This window comes from Lutra lutra, chromosome 18 (genome assembly GCF_902655055.1).
Source record: "Lutra lutra chromosome 18, mLutLut1.2, whole genome shotgun sequence".
In the NCBI taxonomy this organism is placed as follows: domain Eukaryota; kingdom Metazoa; phylum Chordata; class Mammalia; order Carnivora; family Mustelidae; genus Lutra; species Lutra lutra.
The window spans coordinates 17,733,296-17,757,256 of NC_062295.1; the positions used below are offsets into that span (position 1 = coordinate 17,733,296).

General features: G+C 48.2%; 1 protein-coding gene and 1 long non-coding RNA gene across 6 annotated transcripts in view; one reads left to right on the forward strand and one right to left on the reverse strand.

Annotated features, from left to right (window-relative positions):
* Nucleotides 1-23,961, forward strand: part of LOC125090368 (uncharacterized) — a 52,235-nt gene that overhangs the window by 26,308 nt on the left and 1,966 nt on the right. For 2 of the 5 annotated variants that reach the window (XR_007124313.1, XR_007124309.1), the window contains exons 2-7: nt 8,197-8,354; nt 10,038-10,210; nt 14,951-15,069; nt 15,917-16,194; nt 16,577-16,709; nt 23,449-23,560. This is a non-coding gene — a long non-coding RNA (uncharacterized LOC125090368). The remainder of the gene's footprint in view (nt 1-8,196; nt 8,355-10,037; nt 10,211-14,950; nt 15,070-15,916; nt 16,195-16,576; nt 16,710-23,448; nt 23,561-23,961) is intronic. The other 3 variants (XR_007124312.1, XR_007124310.1, XR_007124311.1) reach the window with 3 other exon arrangements.
* PRKCB (protein kinase C beta) overlaps nt 10,544-23,961 on the reverse strand; it is a 337,502-nt gene continuing 324,084 nt past the window's right edge. Inside the window, exon 19 of the mRNA XM_047712980.1 lies at nt 10,544-11,201. Within this exon, the coding sequence (XP_047568936.1) occupies nt 11,049-11,201 (153 nt within the window). The 3' untranslated portion in view covers nt 10,544-11,048. The remainder of the gene's footprint in view (nt 11,202-23,961) is intronic.

A 23,961-nucleotide genomic window follows, 5' to 3' on the forward strand; every position in this document is an offset into this window, starting at 1 on the left:
AGATGTTCAGTTTTGTGTGCAGTGTAATTAGAAATCTCTCCCTTGCTTTTTTTTTTTTTTTCTCTTGCTTGTGGGCATTTTGGCGGTGGAGGTAGCCACAGGTAATGGACATTATTGAAGATTTATGAAGAGAGAATGCAATTAAGAGCATAGTCTTGGGAACCAGACCACCAGGATTCAAACCCTATCCTCACTCTTGGCTGTGTGGACTTGGACAAATGGCTCCATCTTTTTGTGACTCCGTTTCCCCATAAAATGAGGATGGTAGAAATAGGATCTGTCTCATTCGGATTCAGTAAATGAATATTTGTATAGAGTGTTCAGGAGAGTTACTGGAACATGCTTCGTGCTCTGAAAGGGCTGGTCATCCTCTCTGGATTTAACGCGGTATGGCACTGACCACAAACAGCTCAGCGGCAAAGCCCTGACTTCTGCTGGACACAAGCAACTCTGTGCACACGCTAAAGGCTTTGCTGAGTTCTGACAGCCTGGGTTCTCTCGTGGTCTCTCTAAACCTCAGCATCACTCAGCAATGCACATATTGGTGACAGCTCTGGCCATGCCAACACTGTGTGTGGGCTTTCACAAAATTTTGTGTGAGTCATCACAAATTTTTTAAAGGCAGGCTGCATTCAAAATCTGGCTCTTCCACCTGCTGTTCTGCCTCGGGCCAGTTCCTTAACCTCTGAGCCTTGGTCTCCTCCACTGTAAAATGGCAAAACTAATAGTCTCTACTTTATAAGGCTGTTGTGAGGAATATGGGAGTTATTACGGTAAAGCCCTAGGATAGGGCCTGATGCATTATAAATGTTAAATGACTGTATTGTGAATAAGAATATCCAGTTAATAGACTCTGCAAATAGAAGGCCCCTCAGATACCCTTAGAATTCTCCCAAAAGGGCTGACAAAGTGTGCTCATTGATCTTACACCTTAGAGGTTTCAAGCTTGTCGGCCCGCTTGAAATACATTTCAAACGGACATATTTTATTGGCATAGCCTAGAGTTTCAAAAAATTAGAATTAGTGGCCCATATTTTAAAATCAGGATGTTTTATGTAAAAATCCAGATTTCCAACTTTTCTTGAGGAATGGGAAAATATGGTCCCGTTGGACTGCCTTCTTGCAGGTTGTCTCTGGGAGAGAACGCCACAGGGGCTATTCATGTTAGATGGGACAAGAATTCTTGGCTCACAGCACTCAGGTTTTTCCACTCCTGTAATGTTTTAGGCACTAGCCTGGCTCTTGTAATAATGCAAATAATAGCTAATACATACACAAAACATACCATATTCCAGACACTGTCTCATTCGATCTCCATAACAATACTAAGGGAGAAGTATTAGTATTGTCCCTCTCATCTTTTTTTTTTAATTTTAAGATTTTATTTATTTGACAGAGATTACAAGTAGGCAGAGAGGCAGTCAGAGAGAGAGAGAAAGAAGAGGAAGCAGGTTCCCTGCTGAGCAGAGAGCCTGATGAGGAACTCGATCCCAGGACCCTGAGATCATGACCTGCGCTAAAGGCAGAGGCTTAACCCACTGAGCCACCAGGCACCCCTGTCCCTCTCATCTTAAGGGTGGGAGGGCATGGCTAAGTAATTTCCCAAGGTTATGAGCTGGTTAGTAGCAGACCTGGGAGTTGAACACTCTAGCTTCAGAGTCTGGGTTCTCACCAGTTGCGCCATTCTCTAGAGTAACCCCTTCCTTCTAACCAAGGTGAAGTTTTCTGCAGTTGTATCAATGAGATGGGAATGTGATCCAGAGGGTTGATATTCAGCTTTCATGGTCAGGTTGGCCAAGAGGACATAGTTGTGGATGTCTAGGGTCATAATGTAGGGAATTAACTGCCCTATTTCCCCATTGTCCTCAGTGTCTCCAGACTCATCTCTGATACCCAAGGACAGTCCTACTCAGAATAGAAGCTCCCACCAGAAGCAGTTGCACTTGGAAGTGAGAGTGATCTTCCACCCTAGCACCTCCCAGCTCAGCCCTGAGCTGCAGGGCACAGAGGACCAAGGCCATCCTCAGGAGCTGGTCCATTCTGCTCATTCTTGACAGTCACAGACACACCCCTTCCTAGATGGCTGTACTCCCTTTCCAAATGGACTGAGGGTCAAAGGTGTCACCCACCTTTTTTTTTTTTTTTTAACCTGTGTTCCTTTTTGATAAACATAAAAATCCCACCATGGCCAGGAAATATCCATAAGCTCCCATCCCAGAGCCTGTGATTCTTGATTGAGAAATTCCTGTTTTCTACAGTCTTTTCAGCAAGATTTGGTCAAGTTTTCTTCCTGAAATCTGTATTATAGAAACAAGACATCTTATTTCCCCTTTCTGGTTATAAAATTATGTAATAATATTTGAAGATTTTTTTTTCAAAATACGACTCACCCTTCCTTCCAAACCATGGAGAATCACTGATCTATGAGTGATTCTCATGGATTTTTAAGAGGATGTCTTTACCCAAATGGCATCTTTTGAGATAATGCCTGACAACTGCTATCAGATGCTTAACATTTGAAAATAAATTCACAAAACACAGAAGATGAACAGATGGTCTGTGAGTTTTGTCCATTCTCTGTAGCTTTCCACCACTCTCTGCTGCATCAGACATAAAGGAGTTCGAGCCAGCCCCAGGTGGGTGTATCGCGAGGGGGAGGTGAGCTGCTGTCCCCGGTCCTGAACCATACACAGCAACAGCTGTCTTCAGGGGCCCTGCAGGAGGGCTGCATCCACAGATGGGGTCCTTGCTCCTGGTTCCTGCTGGTGAGGACAGTGCTAGTGGGACAGGGCACTGAAGTCACCTGGGTCCTCTGGCTGGTAGAGCGGCCTTCTTACTATCTTCCCATCTTGTTCCCTGGAACAATTAGGAGTGAGATTTCTTCCCTGCTTGGGCTTGCCTGGTAACACCCCACATCAGAAGGTGTGGTTCCAGAATCCAGCTTGGCCAATTTACCAGCATTTGAGTCAGACCGTAGGCTATGATCTTGTGCATACCCGGTGTAGCAAATGACCACAAACTGGATGGCTTAAGACAATAGACATTTATCCTAATAGAGTCATCCTCTTAAAACTATAGAAACAGATAGTTCTGGAGGTCAGAAGTCTAAAATCAAGGTGTGGGCAGGGCTGCACTCTCTCTGGAAGCCTGAGGGGAGAATATGCTCCTTATTTCTTTCAGCTGCTGGCCCCGTCTTCACCCCAACTTCCTCTGTGCATGTCTTTGTGGTCTCCCTTTGCTTAAAGATACCGGTGATGGCATTATGGCCCACCCTGGTAATATGGGGTTATCTCTTCCTCTCAAGATCCTCAGTGCCCTTACCTCTCCAAAGACCCTTTTCCCAAAGAGTAAAATCTAAAAAAAAAAAAAAAAGTGACTTTTATAAATTCCAGGATTAGGACTCGAAATCTCAGGCTTAATCCATCAAGCCAAAGTCCTGGCATTTCTGCCACTCCTCCCTTCCAGTCTTGGCCTCTTCCCTTCAGAAAAGTCACACAGCCCTTGCAGATTCCTGAAGAGACTGATCCTGGGATGACTGGAAGAGCACCCTGCTGGAAATTCATAGAACCACTTGGGCTGGGCAGTCCCCATAAGTCACCTTTCCTCTCTCTGTTCTTCCTCTCTTCAATGATGGTGGTCAAGGCAGACAACCATTGCCCTATTGCAATGGTCTCTATTGGTCTTCCTGCTCCTGCACATGTGTTCTCTAAGGTAGCTCAGATGGCAACCCTTTTGTGGATGGTCTCTGTGGAGAGACAGAGGAAAGGCCCTCCAGAGATGTCCCTGTTCTAATCCCTGAGACCTGTGAATGTGTTCCCTCATGTGGCTAAAGGGACGCTGTGGATGTATCAGGGATTGTGGGCTAAAGGCCTTATGCTCTGGCCTTTGCTGTCCCCTCTGCCTGCAATGCTTTGCTATGGCTCATTGTTCCTGAGCTCAAACTACAGCCTTCTCAAGGAGGCCTTCCCTGAGCATCTGGGCTAAACAGCAACAGTCCGACCATCCCACCCTTCCCAGTCTTTCTTGTTTTCCATAGTAGATGCTGCCGTCTGTGGTTGTGTTCCTCACTATTTAACATGAATCCCTCCTAGAGCTGCCATGTTTTGTTCCCTGTCTGGATCAGTCATTGGCCCTAAAGAGAGATTTAGTGAATGGATGATGAAAGACAGTCATTCATGTTCAGCTCTAATAATTTCTCCCTGCAGTCATGGACTGACAGAGTTTCAATCTTTGTAGCAGAAGAGAAAATCACCCTCAAGCCAGGGTTTGAGTGGGGGCAATGACAGAGGGTGGGATCTGGAGGCATTTTCTGCTTGCTCCTCTCTTCAGTCGGAATTTCCTCTCCCTTAACATAATTTTTAAGTATTTCCCCTTTCTCACCATCTTCCCCCACGAGGTGTCCTCTGGGTTCTGTCCACTTACACCCAGTGGAAATTCCTGAGGGCAGTCTTGGGGTCAGCTACCTTCAGGGGCTCCTCAACTCAAGTTCCCATGGTTGCTCTTGGCTTTCTGCTACTTAATGAGGGCAATGATGTGAATCTGGTCCTGCCTACGTGTTAGGGGTTCAAGGACACTCCTCTAGTTTGAGACTAAGGGCTTTTAAATCTCAGGGGCTTACATAAATGATGATTTCTGCTCTGTGTGGGCCTTGAGTCTTTTGATCCAAGGAGAAGGTCATTTCCATTTGGATAAATGGTGTTGGTCTGACGGCCCACACCAGCTCAGAAGCTCTCAGTCAGGGAAAGGATGACTGTAGTGCCCTCATCCCTCTCTACTTCCCCTCAAGGGGGAGGGCTGATCTGGTTGATCAAGGTTGTGCACATACAGGGTGCCCTGAGTACCTCAGTCAACTAAGCATCTGCCTTCGGGTCAGGTCATGATCCTGGGGTCCTGGGATGGAGCTCCACATTGGGTTCCCCGCTGAGTAGAATCTCTGCTTCTCCTTCTGCCTCTCCCCTTGCTCATGTTCTCTCTCTCTCAAATAAATAAATAAATAAGATCTTAATAGAAGATTGTGCACATTCATTAGACACAGCCTAAGACCCCTTTTCTCTCCCATACTCCACCCTGTGTTACATCTCTTGGAGGAAGCCCTTTCCCCCATGTGGTAGGAAGCTTCTCACAGGGCTCTCAATAAGGTCTGCCTCTCCTGTTTACACTGCTATATAATCCCTCCTCTTCAAGTGCGGGTTGGACCTAGTGACTTGAATGTGACTTCCATCTCACTGGTGTTCTCGCTCAGCTGCCCTCTTAGCTTGTATGCTTCGATAAAGCATGCTGCCATTTAGGAAAGGTGCACATGGCAGGGAACTGGGGCCAGCCTCCAGCCAAGAGCCACCAAGGAATTGAAGCTTTCAGGTAAATAGCTCCCAGCAAACAAACCTGCCAACAACCATGCGAGAGAGCTTAGAAGTGGATTCTTCCCTAGTTGAACCGTCGGATGAGACCATAGCATGACAGCTCCAGCCAGCATGTTGGCTGTAGTCTATGAGGACTCTGAAACAGAGGACCCAGCTAGACTGTGCCTGGGTTCCCAACCCATGGAAACTGTGAGCCAAGGAATGTGTGTTGTTTTAAGCTGCTAAGTTTTGGGGTTATCTGTTAATAATGATAGATGAGTAATACTGCCTACATGATCTGCAGGAATTCTTCCCACAATCCAGCTCATCTTAGCGTTAGGATCCCTAACTGCATTGGGATATGCAGTCCAGTCTTGAAATAGTAATCAACGTTTTCTTTACTAGGCATTGCCCTTTTTGTATTTATTTCCCTCTTGGACCTTGTGGGGGAGAGTGACTGGTTGAAAACAGAATGGAATGTTCTTGTGTCTCTTGTCCAAACACCATTATAATCTCACCCTGATATCTGGCCTAATTTGGGGAGGTTCTCTGCTAGGGAGACTTGCATTTATGGGACAAAATCCATAGTGGAGAGAGTGTGGTTCAATCCTCTTGCAAGGCCTCTAGAATTCAAACTTAGATTGCTTTGGGAAATTAGGATTCACTCTGGGAGTCAGCATTGCATGTCTAGGAAGTGATGAACAGCAGAATTCCACGCGGGTCAAAGCAATTTCAGATCAAAACCAGCAAAGATATGGGACCTGCGATATTTGGCTTGAGGGCTTGTAGAGCCAGATGTTGATTGATTGTGCTGGATTGAGTGTCCCAGATTTAGTGCCCACTTATCTTGCTTTGCATTCCTCCGTGATTTCTCTAGCATCTCGGCTCGTGTATGAGGTTAGAGAAAGAACCGTGGCAGAAGTAACATCTGAGGATTTCAGAACTTTGCCCTCATTCACTTAAAAAGCATTTACCACCAGCTCTCAAGTTGGCCCTGGTCATTCAGTGGGCAAGCCCGAGCTCTGCCCCAGGTCTTTGTATGTTGAGATCGAAGAGGAAGGTAAGACTGACTTCTGCCAGGCCATGTGGCCTGAGCATGGGAAAGCCCAGGTAGTTTCCTGGCAATTTCTTTCCCATCTACCTTATTTTTCTGATGCTCCCTAAGTTCATGAATAGGTCCATTAATGGACTGGGTAGTAGACACAAAATTGGTTATGGATTATTCTATCCCTATGTCCATTCACCTTTGCAATGTGTTTTTATAGTTCCTCCCATCCCAAAATGGAAGCTCTTTCTCCACCCCTTGACCTTGGCTTATGGGAAAACAGTGAACCAGACATAAACAGAGGCTTGAAAAGTGTTTGTCACTGTAGTTTCTTCCCATTACTGTTCTTTGGAGTCCTCAAAACTACTAGACGAAGAAGCCTATGTTCTAGCTGGGATATATGAAAATATGCAGAGCAAAAACAAGCAGACACAACCAATTTCCTCTATAGCAGTGATGCTGTCAGACACTACAAAGGTGAATGAGACCATCCTAGACCATCTGACCATCACCAGTTGACCCTTCAGCTAACTGAAGGTATACAAGCAAGACCATCAGAGAGACACTGGGATGGTCAGACCAGAGAAACCACCACTGCGAACTGAATAAATGGCTGGGTTTTTTTAAATCTAATTTATTTATTTGAGACAGCGAGTAAAAAGAGCATGATGGGGAGAAGGTCAGAGGGAGAAGCAGACTCTCCACGGAGCTGGGAGCCCAATGAGGGACTTGATCCTGGGACTCCGGGATCATAACTTGAGCCAAAGGCAGTCACTTAACCAACTGAGCCACCCAGGCACCCCTAAATGGCTATTATTTTTCTTTCTTTTTTTTTTTAAGATTATTTATTTGACAGGCAGAGATCACAAGTAGGCAGAGAGGCAGGCAGAGAGAGAGAGGAGGAAGCAGGCTCCCTGCTGAGCAGAGAGCCTGATGCGGGGCTCGATCCCACAACCCTGGAATCATGACCTGAGCCGAAGGCAGAGGCTTTAACCCACTGAGCCACCCAGGCACCCCCTAAATGGCTATTTTTAAATGACACTGAGTTTTGAGGTGGTTTGTTTCTCAGTATTAGTTAATTGGCATAGACTTGTGCATGTGTATGTTCCCACAAACTCTTCTTGGTGAATTTTGAGTCCCTGAAGGCAAAGGACCACAGCTCATTAGAAGGTCAAATTCAGGTCCTTGCCTTTGGTACTGAGGTTGGCAGTGACACAAGGGGACCTCTGTGAACCAAGTGCAATGCCAGCTGACTCTCCCTGAAGTAAGACTCACTTGCGGCTCATCTCTCATACATTACTAAACGTGAGGGATCTTTGGGGTAGACCAAAATTCCCATCTGCAGAGAATCCACCATTATGGTTTGCTTCCTGAGTATATACCCCCCTTGTTCCAAGAACAGCTTCCAATTTTTATTCAGAGCAATCCCTTACTCATTCTCAGTTCATGTGGTTTGGGTGGCAGTCTACCAATGGGTCCAGAAGTCCAGCTCATGATACAGGTGGTCAGTAGTCTCTGAGAGGACGCCCAGGGGCCCCCAACTCTGGGGGTGCTCACCTTGGGTAAGGCCTTCCCCTTGAGTGTGGGCTGCATTTATTGACTTGCTTTTTTTTTTTTTAAGATATTTATTTATTTGTCAAAGAGAGAGAGCTTGAGCAGGGAGAGGGGCATAGGGAGAGAGAAAAACAGGCCCCCGGCTGAGCAGGGAGCTCGATGCAGAACAAGATCCCAGGACACTGGGATCATGACCTGAGCTGAAGGCAGACACTTAACTGACTGAGCCACCCGATGTCCCTATTGACTTGCTTCTAGAGAACAGAAAACAGAAATGTGATGGGATGTTGCCTCTGAGATTAACGGCTTCCAAATTGGACATCTGAATCATTTGCCGCGGGGGAAGCCAGTTGCCATGTCCAGACAGTCTTCTGGAGAAGCCTATCCGGTGAGGAACTGGAGCTGCCAACGACCATGTGAGTAAGCTTAGAGGCAAGTCCTGTCCCCTCCCAGTTGATCCTTCATGTTGCTGCAGCCCTGGCCAATAGCTTGATAGCAACCTCATGAGAGCGGTTACAGCAGCTACGCCACACATAGCTTTCTTGCCTGCAGACACTGAGAGCTAGTGCATGCTGGTTGCTTCAGAGTTGGGGAGTAACTTGTTATACAGAAATGGATAGCTAATACAACCTAGATCTGGCCGATCACAGTACCTCCCCCAGCTCCCTGCTCCACTCCAACCATAGTGCTGAGTCCAGGAGTGTACATGTGACCAGGCCGAGCCAATCAGAGTAAACTGCAGGACCTTCATAGGAGCTCTCACTCATTTCTCATTGGACATGATCCTAGCAAGATGAGAAGCTGGGACTTCTGCATCTTCTTGTCCCCATGAACAGAAAGTCCTGGGCTGGGGGCACCTAAGTGGCTCAGTCAGTTAAACATCTGCCTTCAGCTCAGGTCATGATCCCACACAGAAATCAAGCCCCACATCGGGCTCCCTGCTCAGCAGAGGGCCTATTGCTCCCTCTCCCTCTGCCTCTCCCCCTGCTCCTGCTTTCTCTCTCTCAAGTAAATAAAATCTTTAAAAAAAAAAAAAAAGGATAGTCCTGGGCTATCTGATTGGGTCTCTATATCCCCAGCACCCAGAATTGTGCCTGGCTCAAAGTAGGTGCTCAACACATAGGAAAGGAAAGAAGGGCTTATATCCAACAGAAGGAGAAAACAGGGGCCAGCATGACATGGGGAAGAAGCAGAAGTAGCAAAAGCAAACTCTTCTCTATTGTCATCTTAAATGAAACATGTCATCAAAGGTCTACAGAAAGCACACTTATTTTTGTTTTCTAAATGCAATGCATGGAACACACAGTTTCTTCCTTATGTTTAAGTTGGCTTTCCCCAATTTTAACTGGCAGGGTTTCTAAAATTCTGCAAAAAATGCACTAGGATCAATGGATTCACTACATCTGCCCAATGCTCCATTTCCTGGGCGTTTTCCAAGGAGGCAGGAGATGAATAAAGGCTGTGGAGTCACAACACACTGGGTGTGACAGGTTTGCTCTTTTCTGCTACCCACTGGCATGAGCAGCTCTGAAGGCATGTGCGATAGATTGGATTAGTTCATCTTTCATAAAGAAAATAGAAGCATGATTTCATTCAGAGAAGATATCAGGCTGACACCCAGTGATTCATTAAGGTGCCACTCTGATCTCCAACAGTGGGCTCCTTATCGTGCTGACAAATTTTATTTTCTTCCTCTTCTGGCCTCCCAGGGCAAGAACGATTGTGGAGAAAAGGGCAAATGCCTTTTTTTTTCCTTTTGGCAGATGTCAAATTCGGAGAAAACAGTAGAAAGTGAGTGGTTTTACAAATAGTGACATCATCATAGACCACAGAACAGTGTACTCTCAGGACATCTGGGTGGCACAGTTTGTTAAGTGTCTGACTCTTGGTTCCAGCTCAAGTTGTGATCTCAGGGTTGTGAGATCGAGCCCTGCTTTAGGCTCCATGCTCTGTGCATGGAGAGTCTGCTTGAGATTCTCTCTCCCTCTCACTCTGCCCCTCCAGGTCTTTCTCTGTCTCTAGAATATATACATCACTTGAAAGAAAGAAAAGTGTTCTCTTTGTACTGACAGCAACTTCCTTGCTGACTTTTGTTACAGGTGGATTGAATGAAACCTTTGGTAAGCACTTCGTGCTTGAGGATTTAATACATTCGAGCCATGCTGAATGGATTACTGAACAGATCCCCTGATTCTGGGCACAGAGAATTTTGAGGTCATTAAATCTGTGATTCCAATGGCAGAATTTTCAGCATCCGATCTATAGTAGCCAGGTACGTGGATAGAGAGTGTAACACAACAGGGCACGGTGGAGACTGGGGCAGGCCTCGAGTCCACCTTGCTTTTAAAGGAGACAGCCATTTTTCAGTTTGGTTGAATTATTTCCACAGGGGAACCAGGGCCAGGGCTGATTTTTTTTTTTAAGTGAATCTGAAAACCCTAGAATTTATATAGTATACCCCGTTTTTTTAAATGTTGGCAATGAAATAAGATTGTGTGCGTGCAAAACAAAGCTTGTCCATCAGCTGCATCGGCCTGTGGCTCTCAAGTTTATAACCCACCCTTGTCCCAGGGCCTATTTAAAAGCAGACACATTAACAAGAGAGTTTGCATATATTAACTCAGTTTAATCATATCAATTCTTAAACAAAAAATTTCCTCCAAGAGACAATAGTTCACAGTAACTGCAAAGCTTACTCACAATTTTTAAAAATACCAGTCATGCTTAGCATTCAAAGAAGATATGGTAGGATAACTGTAAAAACATTTACCAGGAACATCAGCTTCTGACTTTAAAAATTACAAATACCAAAGCATTTTGGTATCAGACACAGTAGGTTTGACATCGTCTGTTCATTTTGATGAGTTTCTGGAAGTTTGGAAAATTGTTCCTTCTAATTGGAGAAAGCGCTTACTCTAAACTAAACATTTTCAAATGTAGAAAACAAACTAGCAAGCTACACATACAAAGAAAAGCCCTCGAGGACAAGCCCTCCACGCGCTGACTGCCAGGCTGCATACGACGCACCATGGATCCTGGAAGACTAGAATTGATACATACACTTGGCCTGAAGTCTAACACTCCAGGGTGGACAACGGAGTCGCATTCGCCTACACATTAATGACAAACTCTGGGTTAGTATAGGAGAAGCCAGCAAATTCATTTTGGTCCAAGTTCATGATGAAGAGTTTATCAGTAGGCGTGAGTTCCACAGGCTGTCTGGTGAACTCTTTGTCGAAGTTGGAGGTGTCTCGCTTGTCTCTCTGCCAAACGGAAAGCAAACACATTAACACAGCGTAAGAAGGAAGCGCGACCCACACCTGCCAGTTAGTGGGAAGCCGATGACACCTGACTGGCCGAGTCAGAAAGAGCCCCCTGCTGAGCTGTTCAGCAGGTGCTGTGTGCACACTATCCCCTGCCTTTTACTTCACGTTGAATGTTGGCTTCGGGAGAGAACACTTGGTGGCGATTGCCTAAGAAAGGAAATGAAACATTGAATTTCTTGAAGGATTGTCCTAAAGTGGACTGGGGGTGTTTCTGTTTTCTTTGGCTTTGAGATGAACTGAACTGGAAACTACTTCTTACCAGTAGAAAATGTCATAGAATTAGTCACGGGGTAGAGCGTCCCGGAGGAAACCATTCCACAGCGACCCCTGTGGTGAGGAGGCTCCTTTTCCTTAAAAGGGAGAGCGGCGGCGGCACAGCCACTCAGTTGCCAAGGAGGTGGAGGGAGTGGCATGTGGGGACATCAGATCGTTGCCTGACGAAAGGAGCTGATCCCTGTCCATCCCACATCCCCTGGTGCCAACTAGGCTTTGAAGGGATGTTCAGAAATCCACCCACAGACTAGAATTTGGGTCTTCAGCAGCCACAGGCTGTCTCCAAGGATGGTTACAGCATAGCGTCGTGTATCTAGTCAACAAGCTCTAAGAAACAAAACCCAAAGCTTAAAGTGAGGTCTCTAGGGGCAGCCTTAAAACAAAAATTCTATTCTCCTGGTTAGCTTGACATTTCTGTTTCGGGTTGGGGGTCCCAGGCTGCTAACTACAGTTTGGGGTAACCGTTTCCAGGGAATGGCAGAGTGTGGGCTCACAGAAACACCTCATGTCTGTATGATGTTCTCACCTGCTCAGGGTCCTGCAGACTCTCGTTCCTTCCCATCCTCATCACCCACCTGAGGGCAGGAGGAGATGGAGTCCTCACTGTCTTCCCCCCCACCCCAACGGTTTGACATAGGAGAAGATGGGTGCAGGAAGATACAGTGACTTGCCCAAGGCTGCACAATGCAGTGGTGATCTCTACCTGACCACGTTGCTCTTAATTAAGGCTAACCTCAGTCCCTTTGATTGGGGGTGTGCGTGTGGGGAGACTGTCTGATGGCTGGTTTAGTACAGGATGGCTGAGGAGAACGCCTGGGTCGGCCTCAATGAAGCCAGAGCTGGGTCAGATTGTAAAGAGGGGAGGCTCGGTGAGTACTGACTGACTTGCTGGAGTCCGGCCAATTGCCATTCATGCCTTAGGTTTAGCTCCTGCTGGGTGCTGTCTGGTAGGGTTTCTCATCGCTGGGCTCATTCCCCTTTGCCAAGTACCTCCCACAAGAATTCCGTCGTTCAGGCTGCTCCCTTGAGATAGGTAAAATGTCTCTATGGAGTTGCCACTTAATTGTGTTGCATGTGCTGGGGTGTGGGAGTCCGGGGCGGGGGTGGGGGTGGGGATTAGTGTTGCCAGACTGCAGTGGGCTCAAGACGCAGATGGAGCTGTTTTCTAGGTGGTGGGCCATCTCATGCCCGTTCATTCTGCTGTATCTTCTCCTGCCCACTGTCAGCCTGTCCTGTGCTGTCCCAGGCACAGCCTGTGTTGTCTCCTGTATTCAGAGAAAAGCTCAAACATCACCCCTTCCTTTAATATTGCCCATGCATCCCTCCCTGGACCCTAGAAGTCATACGTTAGCTTCCTTTTCATTGTCTTCATGGCACCTACGTACTATCAGACATTGTCTTATTTATTGCCTCTCTCCAGGCAGGGAGGGTCCGTACCTGTTTCTTCACTATTGTATTTCCTGGGCCTAGAATAATGCTTGGCACACAGCAGGCTGTCCGTAACTATTTGCTGAATGAATGACTCAAAGAATGGAGATCGACTAAGGATGAGCCTCCTTGCCTCTTGCTTTTTCTTCCAACATACACTTGTCCTTGGGCCAGAGACCCCACCACTCTCTAGCAAAGCAATGAAATTGTTCCTGTTGACTCTCTGGCTCTCTCACATCGGCTTCTTTCTACTTTGAGCCCCAGTAGGGACCGAAATGTTAGGCCCCTTCAAGGTCTGAGAGCTGCGAGGCTGTGTGTGAGCCCCAGGTAGATTTGGGGCTGGAAGGCAGGCAGTTGCCTCCTTTCAGATCCCCCCCTGGGAACATTGACCTCGTCTGGCCTTCCCTGCCTTTGGGCATCTGTGGAGGTTCCCTTACCACCAGCCCCAGCTCTCACAGCTCTTCCCCATCCATTGTGCCTCAAACAGTCACACGGTCCAGATAAAACCTGCCATTCCGGATTTTGTCCTATGGGCAGCTCCCCTTAGGAAATACCCCTGAATTGTACCTCTAGAAGGTGGGAGAGGATAGGCCTCTCTGTTGGGACCATTCTTTTTTGGGGTGGCTGGTATCTGAAGCCACATGAGCAGAGATCACTCAACCAAGGAGGGTTATTAATTCCGCCGGCCTCCTCTTGATTCCCCAAGGTCATTAGGACCATGGCCCTACCCTTTCTTAGAGGAACAGGTCAGTGATAAGTCTAAGAAATACCAAGAGGGATTCTTGGATCCTGGCAGACAATGAGCCATGGCTAACGTGGACTGTGCTTAGGTTTCTTTGGGTTCTCTTATTTAATTTCTTTATTTAAATTCCTTCCCTAATTTAAGTTCTTTCGGAAAATCTCCGCTTGTCTCCTCTGGAAGAACCAGGCAGTGTCAAGCTGCGGGCAGTGTGCTGGCAGAACAGCTTCTTCCCGAGGGCTGGAAAGGGTAATGCCTGCAGGAATCCATGTGAGAAAACTCTAAGAAAAATGCAGGACTCAGAACTGAGCTGCAAAACCAATTCCCTCTCTCTCTATGACTATCCATCTCTGCTCAAATCTTGGTGATTCTATGGTCTGTTCGAGCATGAAGACTGTGCCTTTGGCCTTCTAGAAGGAAACCCACCTCACCTACCATGTAACTCCTGTCCTACCCCACCCATTACACTCTAGGATTGTCCTAGAAATCTGGGTCAAGGCGGGGGCACTGCTACATTTCCTCCTTCAGTCTCAAACTGTGGTCTACGTGGTCTACAGAGAAAAAGAGGCACCATGAAGACCTCTGAGGACTTTTTTTTTCTTCTAAGAAGCCTCCCCTGACTAACTCAGAGACTGCTTATCTCCAGGTCACATCATGCTTTTAATTACTTAGTTAATGGCTGCTGCCCCAGATTGCATCGTTGGGGTTCCCCACTGAGCTCTGGTGCCCAACAGAGAGCCTGGCACATAGTCGGTGTTGAATGAATGCTTCCTGGATGAACAAACGGGAGGTGGAATGTGGGGATGACTGCACAGAGAAGTGGAAAATCCTTCTTCCTGGATAAACTTGAAAAGTATGGCCCAGAGGTGATATATTCTCAGAGCTCGGTTTCTTGGTCTCCTTTGGATTTAAAACGGTGATGGAAAAGGAAACTCGGGGGGGACTCTGGCCAAGGATCCCTCCCTTGCATACAAGCCTTCACTGGCCAACTCTCAGCAAGGTGTGTTAAGGAAATAGAGACTTTGGCTTGAGTACCTCTTCTGCAAATGATTCAACTTCTGAAAAAATAAGGACAGAAATTTGGCAAATATGTGGTGTGTATATACAATATATTCTTCCTATCTATCTATTTATCTATGTCTAACTAGCTAGCTACCTACCTATCTTACAGTGTTCTCTAACGTTGTCTCAAAGAATCTGTCAACGGCCCAATGCTTCTCCATGCTTTTTATCTTCCTGAGCACAGGTCCAAGAGGAGACCTGGTGACCCGACAGCCAGATGAAGGACCTCAAATAATTCGCTTATTGGTGGGCATGGCTCAGAGATGCCAGCTCTAGAGCAGAAACAGTCCTGCCCTGAGTCAGGTAACCTGGGTTTGCGCCTTAGCTGGCTGACCTTGGGCAAGTCACTGCCTCTTTCCAGATGCCGGTGTCCCTAGCAACAAAATGGGGGAAGGAGGCTTCTGCCTCGATTTCCCTCCTTCTTTAACTTCCTGAGCTTGCCAGCTGGACTTGGGGTTTGCCCCACATGGGGGTCTCCACTGCTACCATGAGGGAGAAGCCGAGGGAAGACAGGAGTGAGCCAGGGGCCTCTGCCTATGTGGAAATGCCAATCACAGGTTTCTTAAAGATGAGAAGTTCTCCTTCAAGGACATTTGTCAAGCTGGTAAAGTTCTCCTGATGATCTCTTAGAAGCTCTGGTGCTTCTGGAAATCATTCGACTTGTGATAAGAATTCTCTGGAAGGTTGCCTAGGAATAGAAGGAGGCAGCAGGCAAGGGGATTTCTCCTGCCCAAGGGGTTTCCTTGGCTTCTGGGGCCTCCCAAAGCTGCTTGCAAGTAAGAATATTTAGTCCAAGCTGGGAGGAGTGGTGATTTTGATAAGAAAATAAAGAGCCCCAGCCATGTTCCTAGCTGGCTCCAAAACTTGACTCTGGCTTTGACCTCTGGTATCGTTGGAAGCCCCGGCCAGCTCATCCCATCCCATTACAGGCTGCCAGGAGTCCCTGAATGGTCCCCAGCCTCTCAGACTGGCAGAACCTGGGGCTGAGGTTAAGCTCTGGGTTTAGCTCCTTTCTGTCTCGTAGACTCAGGAGCCCCGCTTGGCAGTTTGGGTCCACATTTTTCAAAGAGAGCCGTGTTTTGTTTTTTCTTGAAATAGCATTTCTTCTTTCTTTTCTTTTTTTTTTTTTTTTATTGTATCTCGATGCTAGAAAAAGAAATGGCACATAACAGGTATCCAGATACAAATGGACATTTCCACGAACATCTTGCAAAACAACATCAAAGTGAAGAGTACAACCGTCTATGTTTCAAGAAATGGTATCTTTCTCAGAGCACTTAATTAGCTTTCCAAAGCCAGCAACAAACCTAGACAAATCCCATCCGTGCAGGCAGGGTCCGCTAGGTCCAGAGCCACCTTCTTGACAAATCAAACAGGTCATTGTGGTTAATAACATTTGGACACAGATTTCAAAGCATGTGTAACAAAGTTTTTTTTTTTTTCTTTTTGCGTTTGAACAATAACAGAAATAAAGCCCCAAAGCAAATAAAATTTGAAATGTAATGTAAAACCATGGTCCTCTGGGACCTGGCTAGAGTGACCATGTCTTTTCAGGGGGGTGATGCCAAATGCCCTTTTCCAGGAGTTTGAGGATGAAGGTGATCATGATCAGGGACAGAGAGTATCAGGCATTACAGAATGGAGGGGGGCCCAAGCCGGTTGCCTTTTGACTGACCCCTTGAGTTCCTTTTAGATTGAGATTGTCTCAAAGCACCCTCTTGGCATTTTAAAAGGGTTGAGATCATCTCCTTAACTTTGAGTCTAAAAAAATAACAAATACGATTTTATTTTTGGCCTGGGCTCTGCACAGCTCATGGTGCCTCCAAACCAGGCAGAATGGAGGAATTCCCTCTACGTCAAAGCAACCATACCCTTGAATGCAAGCCAAGCTCTGGGTCCAGGAGGGAGAGAATGCTGCTAGCATCCGGTGAACCACTCATTTGGTAAGAACAATCCAGACTGGATGCCTGGAGTTGGGAAATGTGTAAAATGCGAGTGGTGGGAGAAAGGGAGAGAAAGCAGGCATTTTTCTGTCCCCACGGGATCTCTGCCGCATGGCCATGCTGGGGAGAGTCAATGGGAAGAGGTCATTTGCTAATGTGCTAATTAATGCAGCATTTTCGACGAGCCATCCGCATCATCGCATCTCATAGAGATGCTCCAAACTACCTGAGGACATTTGGTTTCTGAAACATGGTCACTCTAGTCTCATCAGCAAGTAAAACATGGATGCGACGTGGCAATGAAAAGAAAAGATGTCACCACAACAGCCGTTGAGCTCGAATGACAGAAATGAAGGACGGAGGTCTACACATCTACTTAGCTCTTGACTTCAGGTTTTAAAAATTCAGAGTTAACAAAGGAAAATCCTTCGAATTCTGACTGGTCAATATTCCTGATGACTTCCTGGTCGGGAGGTGTTAGGACTGGTGGATGGCGGGTGAAAAACCGGTCGAAGTTTTCAGCATTTCGCCCACACTATGAGAGGGGAAGAAAAGAACTTGTGGTAGGTGGAAAAAAACAAAACAAAAACAAAAACAAAAACAAAAAACCCAAACAAAACAGAACCAAACACAATGGGGCGTGGCTTGCTCCCCTGCCTCAGAGAGGTTTCAATGATCAGAAATGAGAGCAACATAAAATGCAAAATTCTCATGACCTTTGGTTCATGACCTGAGGCTCCTGACTCGCAGTTTCTAGGGCTCATGAGCTGCCCCTGGCATCCTGGTGACACCAGGAGCTGCATGGCAAAGGCATGAGATGGTGGGGCTGGTGGCGTGTGGTATGCGCCCTCCCCTCACCCCACCCCCCAACCCGGCTCCCAAGGAACTAGCCAAGCCCACCTGCTGAAAGAGATGGGATTAAGGTACCATCGATGTGTCGTGCGCCACCGGATGTGAAGGAACAAGTCTGTTACACGTCATCTGGAAGATTCTAATATTTAGCAATGGATCCCCCAAAGTGCTCTCCTCTGGCTGCTAGTCAGGAACTACGGACGCGGCCAGTTACGAACTCTAGTCAGTGGACAAGGATCCTGAGACCTGGGTGCGGTGCCTGCAATGGCTGGTCGCCCGCCAAGCCCTGATTAGCTGGGTAAGTCCTTGACCTTTCATCACAAAGTGCCAGTGGAGGCCGACTCAGCCACTCTCTCTCCGGATGGGAGCGGAGGGTGTGGGAGGAGACCCAAGCCAGTGCTTGGCGGGGCACTTGGGTTCTGGAGAGGAAACCGTCTTCATGTCTCACCCTCTTTGGGGTCCTCCTATGTGCAAAGGTCTTGTGTGTGTGCATGCGTGTGCCCATATGCAGGTACATACAAATGTGCACACACTAGTTCCCACCGAATGAGAAGACAGTCACTAAATCTGGCTTTTTTAGTTCACCAGCAAACATGGGCACAGGGCTCTGAGAATCTGAGACACAGTGTCTACCGCAGGCAACCGCAAGCTAGTAACAGAGCAGTGGTAGTACCAGTATTCGTGACGCCTTTGCCACCCGCCAGCTACCCCAGACCGCTCATCTTGTTTTTATCTTATTTCATTCTCCCAGTGACTCCATGATGGGGACATTATCCCCATGGGACAGATGAAGAGACTGAGGCCAGGGGGACGGTGTCATTTGTTCAAGGTCACGCAGCCACTGAGGAGCACAGCTAGTCCCAGAGCTCTGACATCAGAGCCCGAGCTCCTGGCTCCATTCTACATGAGTGGGTCCCAGGCTGAGGAGGACAGGACCAAATGAGGCGGGGCTGGGAAGGGAGGCAGGAGTCAAGGATAGGGATGAAGAGGTCTCGGGTTTGAAGGACAGTGAGAATTAGGTTGCATCAGCCCCCCATACAGAGAAAATGGGAATATTCCGAAAAATGGCTATTGCCGTGTGGATGCCATGACTCTGAGGGGCCAGGGAAGCTCTGGGAAATGACCTTGGGACAGGGGGTTAGTAGGACAGATTATGAGGTGCAGGAGAGAGGTCTTGAAAAAAAAGGAAAGAAATAAAAAACACTGAAAGGACAGAACATGGGAAGTGGAAGACAGATAAAGATAACAGTAATAAAAACTGCAGAGCAGTTTCCAGGCAACTGGCGTTTGCTTAGGGTTTCGCATACATTACCTTTGTTTCACAGAACCACCCCAGGAGTTGGGGGATATGATTTCTATTTGCCAGTGAGACAATGGCCCCTAAAACCAAGAGCAGGAAGAGGAGACTCAGGATGGAGCATTGTCCCACTCGCTAGGGACTGCGAGGCCCAGGGAGGGGACCGCTGGAGCTGAAGGATCTCCAGGAGGTCGAGCACGAAAGTCCTGGGAAATGGGCCACGGATGAGGAGGTGAGCGCTGCCTCCAAGCCTGAGTCCCTGGCAGAGGGAAGGTGAGTTGAGAAAGGTGAGGAGTGCACACTCCCCCTGGGCTCCTTCAGGCCCCAAGGTCAAGGGAAGCAGAGGTATGGGGGCTGTGTGTATGTGTGCGAGCATGTGTGTGTGTGTGCACCTGCGTGTGGACGCGGGCATGGGGCTCAGCTCCCAGAGCGCCTCAGAACTCTGGCTCTGTTCCTGTTTGGGAAAATTCTTTTTGGCCATGTTGATCTCTCTGCTTCGGGTCTCAGAAAACGAGAGGTGACCCCCCCACCCCTGCCTGCCCTATAATGAAGACCTGGGGTCTGCCCTGCTGGCCGGCCGGGGAAAACTTTTGCCCACACAAGGACAGACCCTCAACACAATGGTCAGGATTATAGTCCAGTTTCTTCCATTGCTTATGCATCTTTTTTTTTTTTTCATTTGAGCAGTATTTATTGAGTGCCTACTGTGTGCCAGGCCCTGTGCTAAGAGTAAGTTCTAAAAAATCTGTGCCTTGTGGGACTGGCATTCTGCAGGGGCTAGAAAGGCAACCAACAGGTGAATAGAAAGGGAACTGTGAATGTGCACAGTTGTGTTCATGCCAGACGGGGGAGGCAAGTGGTATTAAGAAAAATGAAGTCAGGCCAGGGATGCAGAGTGAAGAGAATGCCATTTTCGATAAAATGGTCAGCTCTGAGGAGATGAGCTTGGAGCCATTTGAATGGGGGAAAAGCATTCTAGGTGGAGGGAAGTGCGTTTGCAAAGGCCCAGAGATGAGCACGTTTGCTCAGCCAAGGCCCCCTGATAGTGGGGAGGCCACTGTGGCCAGAGTGGTGATCAAGAAAGAGGCAGAGCAGTGGTGGTGTGGGGGTGGGGCGAGAGGGAGCCAGGGGCCAGATCACGGGCCTTCCCATCTCTCTACCTGGTGAGAAGTCTCTGGAGGGTTCTGTGCGTCCAGCACACTCTTGCTTGGGTTTCTGTGTACAAAGCTGATGAAAGGGCGAGGGGCAGGAGTATCAACTGGGAGGTGAGAGAGGATGGTGGCTCAGAGGAAGGTGCCCTTGGGGGGCATGGAAAAGTGCATCTGGACTGAGGGGAGAGGTGGTAAGACACGCTGACGGGTCAGAAGTGGGGTATTCCAGGAAGAGAGGGCCTGCAGCAACCCCACAACTTTGCTCCTGAGCTCTGGGGAGAGTGGGGGATGCTCGGGGTAGACAGCCTTCAGGGGGCCATTGGACACTTGCTTTCCTGTTTGATAGGTCTGAGTGTCCAGTGGGGATGTCGAGGGTGTGGGGACCGAAGAGGGCCGGCAGCTAGACTGATGGCAGAGGCGCCAGGGAAGGTAGAAGCTGGCTGTCATCATTCAGAGCAGAGAGATGGGGAACAGGGCCAAGGGGCAGAAGGGCAGTGGCAGATGCCACCCGGAGCGGCTGGAGCCAGGGACCGGTGGGTGGGACTGAGCAAGCACAGTGTAAGGCACACCTGGGCGTGTTCCTCTTTGGCCTGTGTGCTGGGACCCAAACCAGCCAGCATGGAAAGCATATGAGTGGAGACCTGGAGTCTTCAGGGGCCATTTTTCTTTAAAAACCATCAATTTCCAGTGCACACCAGAAGGCTGCAGCTTGGCCGGGGCCTCCCCAGGGGCTGTGATAGGAGAGAGAGAAACAGCTCCTGGCAGCTCCGAGCCTCTCCCCCTCCCCTCACCCCCTACCCCGCCTCCCCTCCGAGAACAATGAAATCTTTAAGTGAGATAGCAGGGAGGAGATGCAAACGCAGGGGTTAACCAAGGGGGCACAATGCGATGGGGAGCGTGATTTCCTTGCTAATAAGCAGCTTACGCGGGGCTGGCAGATCACAGCCTCCCTAAGTGTTTCCGTGTTTTTCAAATGGAGCTGTCACTGCCCATTAGCTTCAGGAGCGCTCCCTAAATGGAGACGTCAGCCCTTGGGAGGCACAGCCCAGATCAGCTCTGCGCCTGTGGTGTCCTTGGAGAACAGGGCAGCTCTGTGGCTGGGATCGAGCGACACATACACCGTGGGGACCACACCTGCTTCTCTGGTGGTCCTGAGTGGGGGCCGATACCTCCCTGAGCTCTTGAAAGAAACCCCCCACTCCCCTTGTCATCAGGGCATACCACCAGAGCTCCCGCAACAGCGACAGGGACACACACCCACTCAGTGCCCGCTCGCTTGCTTTTGCCTGGTTACTGAAACCACAAAGCACCTCTTCCCCGGGTGCGGGAGAGGGGAGTGAGGGTTTTGACTTGTTCAATTGCGCCTCCAATTCTGAGAACCTAGACAGTTTGAAAAGCTTATCTGTGAGCTGTTACATGTGAGCTCTTTTTTTTTTTTTCTCCCCCTTCTTCTCCTCTAATTTCTGTTTCATTGTGTTAATAACAGCTCCGAGTCTAGCTGTCGAATGTGGAGCTGGCTTAGTCATAGCAGCCATGGGGATCTTTCACACGCCAACCTGGCTATGTCACTTCTCTGCAGTGCTCCCCGTTGCCCGGGAACACGCTCCTTAGCATGGCTCACAGGGCCCCTTCGGACTTGGCCCTGGGGACCTGGTCACTAGCCCCTTGCTGCCCACTCCCCCACCCCCAAAACACCCTCCAGCTGTACTCGGGTCCCTGGGTGTCCCAGGAGGCTTACGCACTCTGTCACCTCCCAGCCTTTGCAATGAACTGCCTCCTCCACCAGGAACAGCTGCCTCCCACCCTGTCCCTCCAGGCCCAGCCCCCACCGGGGCATTGCCTGCGCATCCCGCTGGTCTCCAGACAGATGTAGCTTCCTCCAGGAGCCTTTCCCTGGACGCCTCCTCTATACTCCTGGGTTTAACCCCCCAAGATACAGATGTTCATCAAAAAAATTGTTCGAGAGGGGGAAAAGAAGTTGACATCAACTATCCACCAATAGGGAAAAAAGTTAAATCCTACATCGCTCTGATGTAGTATCATGCAAAACACTTTTAAAAATGAAAAGGAGATTTAGAAGAATAGTGACATAGTTGCATACAATTGCTAACGGCGTACGGTGTGTTCCCCTGCTATAAATTATGCGTACAAATGTGTGTGCTCACAGGTCCTGCAGATCGTATACAGGCTTATCAAGATGGGACGAGTTATAGATTGCTTCGTTTTCTCCTTTACCTTTCTGCTTGATTGTGTTTTTGAAAAGCTAAATATCAGATTTTTAAAAAATAAGAACCCCCCCCCACACACCCCGAAAAGCTACTTTACATGACGGAGCTATTGCTATTTGGGTGCTAAGGTGCTTCTCCTGCCCCGTGGTGTACTGGGCACTGAAAATATGATGACACACAAGAGGGTCCCTGTCCTGGTCGTCATGGAGCTTGCGGTTTAGCAGAGGAGAAGGATGCACACACAGGCCTCTGCATGGTACCATGCTACCACTGGGGCCACAGAGTACAGAAGTGAGGAACCTAAGAAGGGCCAGGAAGACTTCCTGGAGGAGGTGTCATCTAAGCTGAGTGCAACCAGAAAGAAAGACATTGCTTCTTCGGAGGAAGGAAGGATATTGTCCAGGGAATACGAGGAGGTGAAAAGATGGTGGGGACAGAGCAAGATGCTGGAGAAGAGGACAAGAGCTCAGCCCATACTGCTTAGCCAGGCTTGATGGTGGGAGGCTCATGGCACAGGGGAGCTTCCTGCCTTGCCTCTGTCAGCAGGGCATCTTTGGGAACCCAACCTAGAAGGTCACAGTGAAAATATACCTGAGCCCCACAGAAAAGGTAAAAAGATAAAAGAGTCTTTCTCTTGGGCCGCCTGGATTGCTCAGTTAAGCGTCTGCCTTTGGCTCAGATCCTGGGATCAAGTTCCATGTTGGTCTCCCTGCTCAGTGGGGAGTCTGCTTATCCCTCTTGCCCCCACTCCTTCTCTCTCTCTTCAATAAAGATGTTTTATTTATTTTTAAAAAGATTTTATTTGAGAGCTTGAACAGAGGGAGTGGCAGGCAGTGGGAGAAGCAGACTCCCTGTTGCACAGGGAGCCCGATGCAGGGCTTGATCCCAGGACCCTGGGATCATGACCCCAAGCCAAAGGCAGATGCTTAACTGACTGAGCCCCCCAGGTGTCCCATGATGGATCATTCTGAAAAATGTTTCAAAGGTGTTTCTCTGGAGCACAGTCAGACAACGTGCAGTAGAGAAAGAAAAGAGAGACGAAAGCTCCCTTTTCTGTGACTAGGTCAAGAGTCCTTACAATCAGGGCATTTGATCTCCTGTGTCTGTTCAGTTAGAAGGAAGTCAGCAAGAGAGGGGGCCTGCTGGGTAGCAAGTTTCATGTTTTGTTTGTTTTATCTTAAAATAAGATGCCATGCCTTGTTTTCCTCCAGATTTCGGTCTAAATGCCATCTTCTCAGAGAAGCTATCCGGGATCACCTCCAGACAAAGTAATCCTCCCCTCCTGTCATTCTCCCTCAGAACAGCCTGCTCCCTTCGTGCACAGTAAGTAAACCATCCAAAGAGCCCGATCTAATAACATGTTTATTTCTTTGCTTCACTGTCGCTGAACTAGAGTCCCATCTAGACCGTAAGTCCCACAACAGTGGAAGTCACTCCACAGCCTTCCCGGGACTCAGGACAGGCTCTGGCACACAGTAGGCACTGGTACACAGTAGGCACTCAGTATTGCAGGGTGGACGGATGACCGTGTGTATTAAGTGCATATTATTAGCCAGACACAGTGTTACGTGCTTCTCGAGGATTATCTCCTTTAATCCATGATGTCTGCTGCAGAAGGAATGGGTTTAGCACATTTAAGTACCTGACTAGGATCTGATCCCAGATATGACAATGATCTAGATTCTTCCGCCAGGCTTGTATATGTGTTGCGGAAACAAGTCCTT